The 13757-nt window shown below is 42.3% G+C and overlaps 2 protein-coding genes across 2 annotated transcripts; both read right to left on the bottom strand.

Annotated features, from left to right (window-relative positions):
- Window positions 1-193: 193 nt before the first annotated feature.
- Window positions 194-6171, bottom strand: tpgs1 (tubulin polyglutamylase complex subunit 1). Its single transcript, XM_018663494.2, is given in 6 exon segments — window positions 194-1133; window positions 1228-1777; window positions 2388-4312; window positions 4314-4454; window positions 4456-4576; window positions 5771-6171. Coding segments are annotated over 4 exon segments (1011 nt in total). The 5' UTR covers window positions 6109-6171; the 3' UTR covers window positions 194-1133; window positions 1228-1777; window positions 2388-3901.
- Window positions 6172-6866: 695 nt separating this feature from the next.
- LOC108874920 (inositol-3-phosphate synthase 1-A) lies at window positions 6867-13693 on the bottom strand. The gene is made up of 11 exons (XM_018663496.2): window positions 13501-13693; window positions 13068-13192; window positions 12826-12987; window positions 12013-12142; window positions 11450-11643; window positions 11189-11338; window positions 10334-10549; window positions 9507-9671; window positions 9296-9409; window positions 8204-8421; window positions 6867-8072 (listed from the first exon to the last, which is right to left on the bottom strand). Exons 2-11 carry the CDS (start codon window positions 13179-13181, stop codon window positions 7640-7642), a joined length of 1896 nt encoding a protein of 631 aa, XP_018519012.1. The 5' UTR covers window positions 13182-13192; window positions 13501-13693; the 3' UTR covers window positions 6867-7639.
- Between the last annotated feature and the right edge of the window lie 64 nt (window positions 13694-13757).

Genomic DNA, 13757 nt, shown 5'->3' with positions numbered 1-13757 from the left:
AAGTCTATCTATCTATCTATCTATCTATCTATCTATCTATCTGACCTACTTACTTACCTACCTACAACAGTGATGCACTACAGTAAATGAGGATATGGTCACAGTAAATAGAGAAAGTTTTATTACATGATAGAGGACAAAATAGTGTGATTAAAAAAACAAAATGGGGAAAGACAAGTTAGTGTTCTAGATTCTCTCTGGAAGACACATAGTGTAATTAGTGTGACAAAAAAATATAATACAGTATAAATGTTTACTATAGTTAAGTGTTTTCAATCATTTTATTCCTTTATGCATTAATTTGCTGTTCAAAATATTCACAGAAGAGGTGCCGGACCTCCTCAGCGTGACTTTGGTCCATGCTGGTTGAGAGGAGCTGCTTGTGGCTGGGCTGGGGGCTCTCTGCCTCGGCCACCTCCACCTGCCACTCCGCCTTGAAATCGTCGCCGTGGGACTCGCACATGTTGTGCAGAATGCAGCAAGCCAGGATCATGGTGGGCACCACGTCCAGCCCGCAGTCGTTCCTCTTGCTCAGGCACTGCCAGCGCGCCCTCAGCCTCAGCAGTGCCTCCTCGGACACGCGGAGCGCTCTGGTGAGCCGCTGGTTAAAAAGCTGCTGTGGCTCCATCAGAGCTGCGTGACTCCCCCTCCTGCCTTTTTCTTCAGGGTAAGTCTTCATTCAGCCAGCTCTGGAGTGGATAGCAGGCCTCACCCAGCAGCACGTACCTGGACACAACGGATAGTTTTCAGTCAACTATACCCTGAAATGCATCTAGATATTAAAATTAAATTAATTTGTAATCTGTTCATGGCCAAAGGGTATAATTCAACATATCAGAATGTAAAGTAAATGAATGAAAGACCAAATTTTGTCAGTGTTTTGCCTTTTTATTATTAAATTTTGTGAGATGTGTGTTGTCCCCCTGTCTTCCACACTGATGCAGCTGTCATGCTGCTGGCTTTGACTTTACCTGAGTGGCTTTTCCCATGAAGACACGTAGCGGGGTAGGCGACAGTCCACCCTCTGCAGCTGTGGCCCACAGTGATGAGTTCTGCAAAATGTCAGCTGGGTCTGTCCCGCCTGGGAAACTGGCACATACATCCCAGAATTGCCCCCGGCCACTGACAGCCACCTGAAACAGGAGAGAGACAGAAAGAGGCTAAAAACTCACAATCTGATGTAGGACAACTAGTGAGGGTATATTTGCAGCAGCGTAGATTTTGTACCTGAGACAGTACTGAGAGCCAGCCAGCAGGGTTAGCATAGTCAGATGCATTGTTTGATGGAGTGATGATAGCCGTGTGGAGTGTTGCTATGGCAGCGACACAGTGAGGGAAGTCAAAGTGGGACAGGAAGAGCTGGGCTGAGTCCTCCAGCTCCTGCTCATTGGGGGGCCGCAGGTAGATTGAGCTGAGGAGCGCCACGATGGCGTGACACATGTCTCTGACACACCTGCACACAGTGGACTTCCCCACGCCGAACAGAGTGCTGATGGTGCGGTACTCGATGTTTGAAGCCAGGCGCCATAGAGCCACAGGCTACGCGTTTCTCCACCGGCAGCGCCAGGCGGAAGCTGGTGTCCTGGCGAGCCAGACGGGGCCTCAGCTTGTCACAGAGGTAGAAGAACGTCTCCCGGCTCATACGGAACTTATCCAGCCAATCAGAAGGCTGGAATTCCATCATCACCACCCGCTCCCACCAATCAGTGCTTGGAGTGGTTGTCCAGGGACGTGTGCGTATGCGGACGTTGGAGCGGATACTTCCTGCTATCATCATCTAGGAAGAAAAAAATCAAAAATAAAATTTTAGATTTTACAAAAGGAATCTAATGAGACTATCATGTTTTTTGTCTTCAAAGGGAAAATGTTTCATTTGAATTTCTGTGACCACAGCAGGAGTTATAAATACTAATCCTACTTGATACATTTTTAATTCACAGTTTTATATATATATATATATATAGTACTCATAAATGTAGATACTCCAGCAGAAACTTTTTTCCCTGCTCTTGCTGGTTAAATGTAAAATTATATGTGTATTACTGTGCTGTAATAGTGAAACCAAAAAGTCTTTTCAGTACCATTTGTGCTGCTGACACCCCAGCTTTACTTTATCTCTGTTGTTTTAATTAGTACAACTGCAATTTCAGTTTTTGATTTTTAATACATTTGCGTTTTTTCTAAAACATGTTATACTCTATAATTATGGGTTATTGAGTAAAGATTAATTAGGGAAAATGGCACATTTATGAATTTGATATTAAATCTACAACAGTGTGAAAAAGTGAGGGAGTCTGAATACTTTCTGAAGCCACTATACTGTACGTGATCAGAGCTGTTTTACACTATTTAGAGTTCTAAAATGAGACAGACAGGGAGGGACTGACCATGAGCATCCTCCTCTGTCTCTGGAAGAAGTACTGCCGGTGTCGAATGCGTCTTTGGATCTCATTGCGTCTCTGGATGTTTGCGTTGTTTATGTCCCTCCTGCGCTTCAGCAGCATGTAAGTCAGCAGGAACATGAAAGACCGCAGCTGCTCCTCCTCCTCCATTTTCACAACTGCAACCTGGAGACAGCGCGCAAGACATTAACTTATGGGGGAAAGATTATACAGCCAATGAGGTGCTGTTGCATCTACTGTCATTTCTCCATGAACTGCGAGCTTGTGGACATCCGCTTTCTTCCTGGTTATGTCTGACTCTGACCACCAGAAAGGTGCTGCCATCTAGTGTCTGACAAGAAAATGTGCTCCATTCCAAATCTCAAAAAACAGTATCAGAAGTAACAATACTTAAAAGTAAAAGTAGACCATTGTTAGTGTCGTATTATTTATTATGATAGGATTATTGTTACTGATGCATTAATGTGTAAGCAGAATTTAAATTTTGTAGCTGGTGGAGCTAATTTTAACTTCTTATACTGCTGGGTAGTTTAATCTACAACAATTTATCACTTTTTATAAGATGAATTTTTTTGTGTGTAAAATCTTACTCTACAATGTAACAAGTATCTTTATATTGCTACATTTTTGGAGAGTAAAAAGTACAATATTAGCCTCTGAAATATTCTGCCTGTAAATGTATCTTTTTTCTTTTTCTGTGTTTGTAAATGTGTGATGAGTTGCATTCTCTTTAATGGCAGTAGCAAGTTCAAATAAATAACTGAACATCAACTTCCTCTTATATTCCACGTTTATTCCCCTAAATGTTTCCTGCTACAGTAGTTTCATCAGTAGGGCATATGAGATTGGCTCGTGTTTCTATAAAAAAAAAAAGCAGAAAAAACATGATAAATGTGCCAGAATAAGAATAGAGTTCAACAGCATCACAAACTACAGCCTCTAAAATGACACAGACTTCAACATCCTTCTGACAGTCTCAACAAACATGAAAATTATAAGTTTAAAAAAAAGAGGATTTACTGTATAACAGGGTTGTTGTATTGGAGTGCATTGGATGTAGCTCAGTACAAAGTGTTACTTTCTAAATTGAGCACTTTGTGGTGAAGGCTGAACAACAAAGGAAACTGTCAGGATAAATACCGATTTCAAGGAATATATTTAGTCTACCAAAGGAACTCTGTGTCCCTCACACACAGCACAGTGGCTGCTTGTTTAGTCACAGCAGACATCACTGACATTAATAAGACTGAGGACGGACATCATACAGTATGTTTTATCACGAGTGTTATCCACCAAACAGTGGAATTACTGAGTTTAGTGTCAGTTAGGAGAGGAGGTAATAGCTGTGAGTGTGGTATTTAGGTGTTAGGTGCAGAAATTTGCCATCTAGGCAGCAGTGGGTTAGAGGTTAGAGAAGGTATACACAGGGTACTTGTTTACTCTATGATATACTGTAGGTTCCTGTAAATTCATAAATTATGAGAAAATAGAGAAGAAATCTAGGATACAACTTTGACACGAGTGATAAACAGCTCTGCGGCTGCATTCTCAAACTCCTTTGCGTCCATGTTACCACCTGGACCCCGGGTTTGTGCTCCGGACATAGCCTGAGCTAGCTTGCAGGGAGAGATCTTGGCACTGGCCTCCAGGTAGCGGATAGCCTTCACATTGGTCTCCAGGCAGGAATTAGCTTTAGTGTTAGCGTTAGCACAGCAGTTTGCATCGCAGCCCTGGGAAGTCTCCAGGGCTTCCTTTAGGGTCCCCAGCACAGCCAGGCACAGGGCCCGCGAGGCAGGCCCTTCGTCCGGGCAGCACACCTCGGCGTAAAGCCTCTGAGCCTGCCGGATGTAGTCTGAGAAAACGGCACACGTGAGCACGCCATGACGGAAGACATCGTAAGGGACGGCCTCGATGGTCCTGGCAGTGGAGGCGTCGGAGGAGCGGGGCTGAGGTGGAGGCAGGGACTCCACCTTCGCTGCAAAGGCACTGCAGAGTCTGTGTGTAGAGGCCTCCTCTCACCCCTCCTCCTCCTCCTCCTGCCTCCTCCTCCTCCTCCTGTAGGGCTGTCAGTGCTGGAGCCATCAGGGCCCTCAGGAGCCTCACCTGGATCTCTACCGGGCCCAGTGAGGTTTAGGAGGTCGTAGGCCACACGGACGTTGTTGCTGAAGGCAGATCTGTGGTTAAAATGAAAAATGGGATGAATGTAAGAAAATCATTAGTTTGTCTGTTGCAGTTAGATGAAAAAGTTATTACATTCCAAAGCACTGCTTTAATAAAATCAAAACAAAAGCAGGGGGGTAAATCATTGTCATCAAAGGTAGGAGGTGGCAATACATCAAAACAGTCTCTAAAATAGAAAAATACCCTGATGCATTTTCAATCATTTCAAAGTATAGTGTATATTATACCCTCATTGGACTAGCTTTTTTGTTGCAATTTTCTATCAAACAATGAGCTTGGTGGATTATCCACTGTAATGGGAGCACTGTTTCTGGAGAAAAAGATGCTGCTGTTGGATTTTCTAACTATAATTTTTCAATCAATCAACAAACAAACTTCTGTTCACCTACGCTGTATTAATATGCTGATCTCAGGGGCGTATTTCCTACGATCTCTGCAGATAAGATCAGTACTACCTGTATGGCCTGATATCTCAAGATGTAACTAAAAAAATGTATTATTTTGGATGAACTGGCCTTTTAATATACACATTATTTATACAAAATTTGATCAGATTTGGTACCACGTTCTTATAAGTCCTTATTTACGAAGGTTTTAAAAGGTGTAACTACAGATGGTTAATGACCTTTTTAAACATGTTTTATAGACCAATAAGTTACAATTTTGGTCCATATGCTCAGCCGTTCCTTTAAAGAAAATCATGAGTCAAACAATCCATTGCAACTGTCTTCCTGCTGAGTTACAGAGGTAAAAAGACAAATCAAGTATCATGCTGAAGGAGGATAAACACCAGCCACAACCTGGCAACCCAACAGCCTCAACATTAATACACTGTACAGTGCATCATAGAACTGTCTGTAATGTAAACCATTATCACTGTGACCAAGATATCGCTACATATTATGGTGGTACGGTATTGTGAGTTAGTGCACCACAGCCACACCTGGTCATAAAAACATAATGAGTGATTAAACCTACATATAACTATAGTTTACACAGTGAAACAAGACCAAGCAAAATTGTGCTTAGCTGACTCATCTAATTGTCTACCACAGTGGAGAATGTATGAGAGTTGGATCGTAGCATTTGATTCAGATATGAATATCTGTGATAAAAAGTTTTATCTATTAGGTAACCCCATGAAAACAACTGATCCACACTATAATCACACTGTTTCGACCGTAAACCTCTGGGAGTGATGCGCCAGCCGCAGGTGCCACAGCGCCCGGTTGAGATGCTGCTGCTCCTGCGCGCCTGCGCTCAGCGGGCCGTTGTTCAACTGATCTCCATCACCGCATCCAGCTGTGCCGGTCTCTGTCACGGAGGCGAGGTTGCAGAAGTGGTCGGCTAAGAACCCGATGGGATCGTCCGATCTGGCCTCGACCATCTTCAGGATGGCCCCGCGGAGCAGCTCTCCCACCCCGGCCTGCGACAGAAAGTCCCTGTCGCTGTCCGATTTTGTGGCTTTGCCCTCGGGCATACCAGTAAGAGTAACCCCGGACCGGCGTTTCTCTTTGTCCGCCATTGCTGTTGACGTCCCGTGTCGCAGCAACGGCAGCGGAAGTGATTGAAGATCGGTCGGGAAACAGGAAATGAAGCAGTTTGTGTTGTAAAAAAAAAAAAAAAAAAATGCTCCTGTCCAAATTTTTACTTATTAAGCCAAAATTATGCGATTAAAAAACTGCGATTATGAGAAAAAAGAAAAGAAAAAAAGAAAAACTTAGGCCTGCTTAATTATGATATAACAAGTGAAGCTCTTTTACTTACTGTCAAAATAATGTAATAAAAGATCAAGTTAAACTATGTTCCACTTTTTATCTCATAATTTTGGCTTAAAATTTTTGTACAACAATGTTAACTAAAATTGTGTCTTTCTATCACATTATTTTTTGGCTTTTTATCTCAAATTTTGTCGGACCATTTTATTTTATTTCATACAACTGGACAACTTTTATTACACTAGAAATTGTTGTGTGAGTTCTGTGCATCATTTCAAGTTTTTATCCTACTGCAGGCACAATATCTCAGACTGCAGGCTTTTGTTCAATATCTCAGTGTGAAGGTGAGAAATATAAAGAAAGTTCTTAAATGTCAATTATTGCCTAAGCACAGGCAGATGAAATTATATGTATTCATGTCACTCATTCACTCATCATAATTTTGTATGTGCCAATTCCTTGATTTTGCAACAATAACTATTACCCATTCACACATATCTGAACTTGACAGATGGCTCGTAGGAGGAAAGGTGAATTAAAAATGATACACATTTATATTCATAAGTTCAAACAACAACATTTAAACATTTATTGTATATAAATAGCCCAAGTTACTCTTTAACAAAATAGTTAAAACTACATCCATATTTTCTGTCATTTAGCTTCACATAAAAACATATGAAAGACTTTAAAAAGGCAACAGTAGGTTTATCAATACACATTTGCTTGTGGACCAATTTCAAAGAACAATACAATTGTACTTTACATTTGCAGATGAAAAAGTACTTGAATAAAGTTACAAGCACCACAACAACAACAAAAAAAACCCACTGCATTTAGAGAAAAACAATAATTTAATGATTGATTCTTAAAACTGTGAAATAAACTTGAACAAAATAATCTGCCTTGAACAGTGTTATGCTATATATAGGTGATTGCAGTCTATGGGCTTCAGACAGACCTCTATCAATGCAGTAAATACAGCAGGTCTCTTGCTAAGCTCTAGGGCTGTAGTCAACCAAAGAAAATCTTGAGTCAACTGAAATCGTACGCACTCTTCAACCAATTGATTGATCGTGCAGAAAAAAAATCTGCATCTTATCTCTAGCTTAACTAAATTGGCCACAGTGCACTGAGTACACTGTAGCTAGTAGCTAGTGGTCTTATTAGCCTAAATAAATTAAAAATGAACATAAAAAGCTAGTATTTGCAGCACAAGATAAAAGATTAGATCAAACATAGAAATACAAAGATTTATATATGTTAACACTCAAAGTCTTAAGTGTTAAACACAAAGGCTGATGGAGCATCCTAACGCAGACCTGTGTTAAACCAGTGTTATACTTTCCGCATCTGCAAGTTCGCTAGGGTCCACTGAGGTCCACGTGACGTAAATTTCATCATCGGAGGGGTGTTGTCTTCACACGCCACTTTCTTGACGATGACAAAAAAAAATTGTTTTTTTGCGATGACACCTGGATCTATGAGGATCTTTGTTCTTTTTACACAAGGTATGAAGTTTAGAACTGTATTAAGTTTGAGGTCTATTTTGGGCTTTACTGTTGTATTTGCGATCATCAATGCACATGCTGCATCATCAATATGTGCACAGACACCATTTGTTAGAGATACATGGTTCCCATTGGTGAGTGCAGCTTTTTTCATAGCAGGCTCTTCGCCGTTGATGTAGGTGGTATGTGGATGCAGGAAGTCTTTCTGCAGCTTGTGCTCCAGGAGCATGTGGTTCTGAGGAGGAAGGCCGAGGCAGGCTCTGAAAAAGGCAAGCAAGTACGCTCTTGTAATACAAATACTGGAATTCATTATCTACATACTGGCCAAGGTCCTTTAAAGCATCTTTCCTCTGTTTAATGTAAACATCAACTTCAACAAACTGAAACACACCTCATGATGTTTTCTATAGAAGCCCTCTGACGAAAGAAGGCGTTGACGACCGGGGTCCCAGACGGGACCAGGGGGGCTTTGCAGAGGAAGGAGAGCAGCGCTAAGACACTGTGGAAGGACTGAAAGTCCTTCTCCCCCTGGGGCCGGACAGTCACACGCTGACAGAGCTCTGTCAGGATCACCAGGTCCAGGATGATTGGGCTGGCTAGTAGAGAGTCCTGTTGCAAAGAAATAGAGAGTGAAATGGTGTAATAGAGGGAGAGAGGAAGGGTGTAGTAGGGCTACCACTAGGAGTCCCCATAGTTCAACTATTTTTTACAGTATTACACATATGGGCTTTAGTGCAGCTACACTGATGCAGATAATGTGACATCAAGTTGTCTCAAGTGTTTATTATTGGTTCAGTCTACTGATTATAGTAGTTGAATTGTTTAATTTCACAGTATATTTTAAGTATATCTTATATGTACAGGCACAAAATTATTTCACCCTATTTACTTTTTCCTTATCTTAATGTCACTATATGTAGAATCTTTTGTTATTAAAGGATCTTTATATTTTTTATATGTGGTGCACACTAAGTGTTCTTTACAGCTTATTCATCTCAGCAGCATGCACTGATGATTAAAACTACAAGTCAGTCAAAAATTTTCAAATTCAACACACAGTGGCTTTAATGAATAATATACAATTCACAGCAATAAACATAATTTGTAATAATTAAGTATTGCAAATGTATACATGAATCCAAATTCATGTTATTTACTAAACACGTGAAGTGTGCCAATGTAAACTGAATAGATGTTGCTTTGTGTGATGTAATAAATGGTGGTGGGTTAAAGCAGGTGCAACAGAAACATGAAATAACTATGTCAATGACCTGCAGATGTATTTTTAAATTAGCTGTTGTTAAGTTGTTAAGAAGGATTAACAGTAAGCTCAGACACTGGCACTCCTGAGCCTCCTCCTCCACAACTACAGTCAGATAAAGAAGAATAGCAGTTTGGACTCTTACATTAGAACCTGTTCTAATGTGGTATGGTGTGTCTTTGCTTGTCTCTGATACATGTTTTACAAAGAGTGACCACTGACCTCACAGGTATTGTGGAGAGCAATAGTATTGATCCCTCCCATCATTATTTCAGAGGTGTACTCATCCATAGCACGCTTGCTGTCTCCCACATAGGGGACGTACTTAATCACCACCTGAAATAAAACAGAGAGATGTTTAATAAGTCTGATCAGTTGTTTTCTGCAATCCTCCACATAGAATTAATTCTTTTTCTGTGTCCAAGTCACTCACACAGTGGTCAGGTTTCTCTCCAGGCTGGTACAGGACGGGGTTTGACTGGACCATGTCATCTACCACGTTGCTCTTGGAGATCTCCTTGGAGCGGAACTGCTGCGGAGCGGACAGGTTTTTCCCATCGTTGTTACCGAGGTGATTGTAGCTGACAATAGAGGTCGGCTGTCAAGGGAAGAGAAGTGTATTTAAATTGTTTGTAGAATAAAATGATACTGGTGGTTGGCAGTGGTGTTGCATTCCTATGAAAAGGAAACGCATGTTACTAGTTTTGAAATGTAAAGCACTCTGTAGCAGCAGTCCAGATCCTTTTGTCTACCCTGTCTGTGGAGCTCATATGCCCTTCACTGACACTACCTGTCATGTTTCAAATCTTTTGATGTATTTTAAACAGGATGCTATGTAACACTGTTACACTGTCTTACAGAAGTGGATATTGTTACCATAGTTTTTTTCCTAAAAGACATTATAAACCTGGAATTGCTTTTGTTCAAGCTTTGTCTTTTGTGTCAGGTTTTGGAGTGGGACAGGCTTTGTATCCAGCAATTTTATCTGTTTCAATTTCTCTGTTCGCTTACTAAGTCGTTTTCAAGCACATTCAACAGCAGCAAGCGGTGTTAATGTGTTTCAGCTGACTTGGGTTGGTGGGAGGGGTGTATTCTCCTCCTAGCTGCAGAAGTACTCCCTGAGGTACAATTTGCCCCGATTGGGAATCAGTGCTCTGCAGCACTTAACAAACACAAGATCGTCTTTCGGGGGAGTGACTCAGTCTGACTAGTATCTGTTCATTACTTCAATAATCCAACTTTTGTCATCTGTTCTCTCACCTTGATCCCCGCGCTGACCAGAAAGTCCACCAGCACTGACTTGATCTTGGTCTGACCGGATTTGAAGTCATCTCCTCCGATGAACACGCCTCTCTGCGTGGCCAGCTCCACGGCCCCTGGGACAAACGTGTTCTGCGGAGAGCCATTGATGTAGGCGCAGCCCTCCAGGATACTGGCCACAGCAAAGAGAGTGGAGGGGGAAACCTCGGCTCCAGCCTGATGGATATAGAGAAATATAAGAGATAATGTCTGTTACAAAGTGTATCATAATTTTACACAGAGGAAGAAAGCTTGACTCACAGGGCTACATTTCCCTTGAGACTCTCTTTACATCATCTCTGTAGTACAACTCTATTGTCAACTTCATGCCTATCTAAAATTGAGCCATTTGCTGAAGATCATAAGTCTGTGAAATAGACTATTATCGTTGCTGACAGCAGTACAACCATCCTGAAGACAGGAGATAAAATAAAAACTCACCCAAGAGGCGCAAATCATAATTTTCTTCCCCTGATCTGATATAAAAGGAATAGCTGACTGCTTCAGACTCATTATGATATTTCATTTACAAATACACAGTGAAGTGTTAGGAGAGCTAATCTCTTCATCCTCTGAGCTTTAATAATCATGAAATGTGATGGAGGATTACAATTTGGTCCTCTGCATTAGGAAGAGGAAATTAAAGTCAAATGGGTGACTCATGACTACGGGCAAGCAACACAATCTAGGTTCAGTTTCATGGACAATTAAGGCCGAGATCTCTCCTGAGACCAGCTTAAAGATTTGAGCCTTTTGATTGTGTTTCATGAATCTGGTAGTTTCTAAACCAACTCTCTTAAAGGCTCCTGCTCTCACCTGGATTGCAGCTAGCAAGTTCTTGGCAGAGTCGTTGACCCCTGGTACGATGTCGCAGAAGCGCTCGGTGTTCGCTGTCCACAGAACGATAACTTTGTCCACACCGCTCGACTGACGGAAGTCCCTTATGTCAGCTCGGATCTGCTCCACCTGGAAGTTCATTCTTTCTTTGAGTCAAATTACAACAGAAACGACACGATCTAAAATGGAATAAACAGGTAAAGATAGCATAACTCTGCCAGCGAGCTGACCGTGCATTACCTGCTCTGCCAGGGTCCCAGTCAGGACGTTGTCGGCTCGGCTCTCCTGGTTTGCAGCAATGAATTCTGGGATGTAGATGGACGGTCTGGGTTTCATGCGGCTCATGAGCGGTCGGAGCTGCTCTTGTAATGACCAATCGAGAACCTGCGCTCGCTCCATCGCGCGACCCAGATCCATTGAGGACACGTCCCAGCCTAAAAACACAAACCACATGTCAAGTTGGAAAAAAAAGAGTGCTTAATTCCTTAAACATTTTCATGAACTAAAAAGGGCAGAGGGTGACCTATGCAAGTCATCACTTTCTAGTCTTATAGTGGACTGTAGTAGTTCTATAAATAGGTTGCCTATTAGAGGTATTCCCTTAAGAAGAAACAGCGTAGACTGCATTAGAAGACGCTGAAAGTGGACATCTCTGACCATCTTCACCTTGTGGGCTGTCTGGCCTCTAGAGCTGCACTGGAGTCAGATTTCCCTGCTGTTACCTCACTTGCCTTCTCATATACACACACTCACACACTTCTCAGAGGTTAAACCTTGAGCAGGCTGCCTGCAATTGTCCGTACCGTCAAAGACAATATCATCAGGGTGCACCATGGGTAGGAGGTCACGGAAGGGCACGTTGACCTCACCCTCGAGCCCTGATCCCAGACAAACTGTAGACGCCTGCAGGAAGGAGCCGTAGTAATTTGCTTTCTAAAGAATGGGGAAGAGAGAGAGAGAGGAGAGAGGGAAAAATACTGTTATTTCATTCCTTCTAAGAAGTGCTGGTATTAAGATCTGTTACAAAGGTATGATCCTGTGGACCATGGAAAAAATGGAAAGCACAAGAACCAGCTCATAGAAGTTACAATTCATGCCCATATAAAGGAAAATCCCCAAGACCAGAGTAGGTTAAGCTCTTAACACTCTACTGAACATGTCAGTATAATCAGCTTTTAATGAGTCTCTACCACTCTATCAGGGGCCATACAGGTTACTTTAATAGGACAAGAGGCTACTCCCTAGTGTCACCCTCAGGTTTTTACATCCTAGTTTAGTCTGGTTATGGAGGGTTCAACATTCATGTTTTAGCTGGTAAACTACAATCATAAACCCTTACCGAAATGTTCCCATTTTACAGGATTTTTGCTTTTCCCTACTTCCAGGCAGCCAGTGTTTGAGCACAGCACCAAAATGAACTTGCACAGACTTGAAAATTGTTTGAGATACAGGTAGCTGATTCCACACAGTGAAGATCTTGATTACTAAGTGACATTGTTATGTGGATTCTCCGTCTCAAATACTGCACATTCTAAGTCTGTGTATGAAATGGATGTAAACCAGCAGCTGATTCCCTGTATGTACATGTACAGGCATGTTTGTGTCACTCCACTCACCTTCAGTCCGGTCTTGGTCCTCCAGGTGAGTCCCAGCCTGTTGGCCAGTACGGCTGCCGTCACTGTCGTCCCATTGTTGCCTCCCCAGCCCACCAGCATCACACCCAGCCGGGGCACATGCCTCTCAGTGCGAAATGTCATGTGGGTGGTGCGGGGAGTCACCTTTTTCCCCCATACAGAGCAGAGTTATCACCCTATACACAAAAATATGAGACAAAATGTGATAAAGGCCGATCACTTACCGTGACTTTGTTCCCTTCTCTGTTCACTGATGTGGTCTGATAGGAATACTCAGCCACAATGTGTGTATCTGTATACCTCACATTAGGGCTGTTGACATGGATGTTCACAGACATGGCTGTAGAGTCTGTAAATAAACAGAAGATAAACAAAATTAGTTCATCCATTCAAGCCCCCCCCCTTTCTCTCTGTGTGTGGAAACTATACTGTCTTCATTTCCTTAACACGTCACGAACCAACGTGCCATGATGACAAAGAAAGAGATAAGTTATCTCTTTAGTCTTGAATAACATTGTCATTACAACTACCTTACAGACCGCGTTAAGCTATTGTTGACCGTTTAAAAAAGAGAAACAGAGAAGTTAACGCACGAATAAACGAATGAATGAAGGACACGCACACCCGGACCAAAACTAAACCCGGAAACTGCCTCACCTTTTCCCGCTTACACAAGTGTAAAGATGTCTGGCGAGTTATTTCGCTTAAAAGAAGAGAGTTCGGATGTGTCTCGCTGTCAGTTCTTCGCCTATGTGCCTGGAAAATTCCGATCCTTTCTTTCTGAAAGTGCCGGCTGGTGCACACGATATGACCACCGGGATTAACCCCACCGGGATGCAGCGCAGCCAATCAGAATGCTCCGTGTCTCTCACGAGGATGGAAAGGCAGCGAATGGCAGGGTTCGTCCCCTGACA

The sequence above is a fragment of the Lates calcarifer genome, linkage group LG19, assembly GCF_001640805.2.
Source record: "Lates calcarifer isolate ASB-BC8 linkage group LG19, TLL_Latcal_v3, whole genome shotgun sequence".
NCBI lineage: Eukaryota > Metazoa > Chordata > Actinopteri > Centropomidae > Lates > Lates calcarifer.
This window is presented reverse-complemented; position numbering and strand designations above follow the sequence as displayed.

Excerpts from the sequence above, each read along its gene's own strand:
- LOC108874920 (XM_018663496.2), bottom strand. The coding sequence starts at position 13,181 with ATGTCTGTGAACATCCATGTCAACAGCCCTAATGTGAGGTATACAGAT. Across the intron at positions 11,644-12,012 it reads TGATGATATTGTCTTTGACG|GCTGGGACGTGTCCTCAATG; the intron begins GTACGGACAATT and ends TTGTGTTTTTAG. Across the intron at positions 8,422-9,295 it reads CTCTCCACAATACCTGTGAG|GACTCTCTACTAGCCAGCCC; the intron begins GTCAGTGGTCAC and ends TCTTTGCAACAG.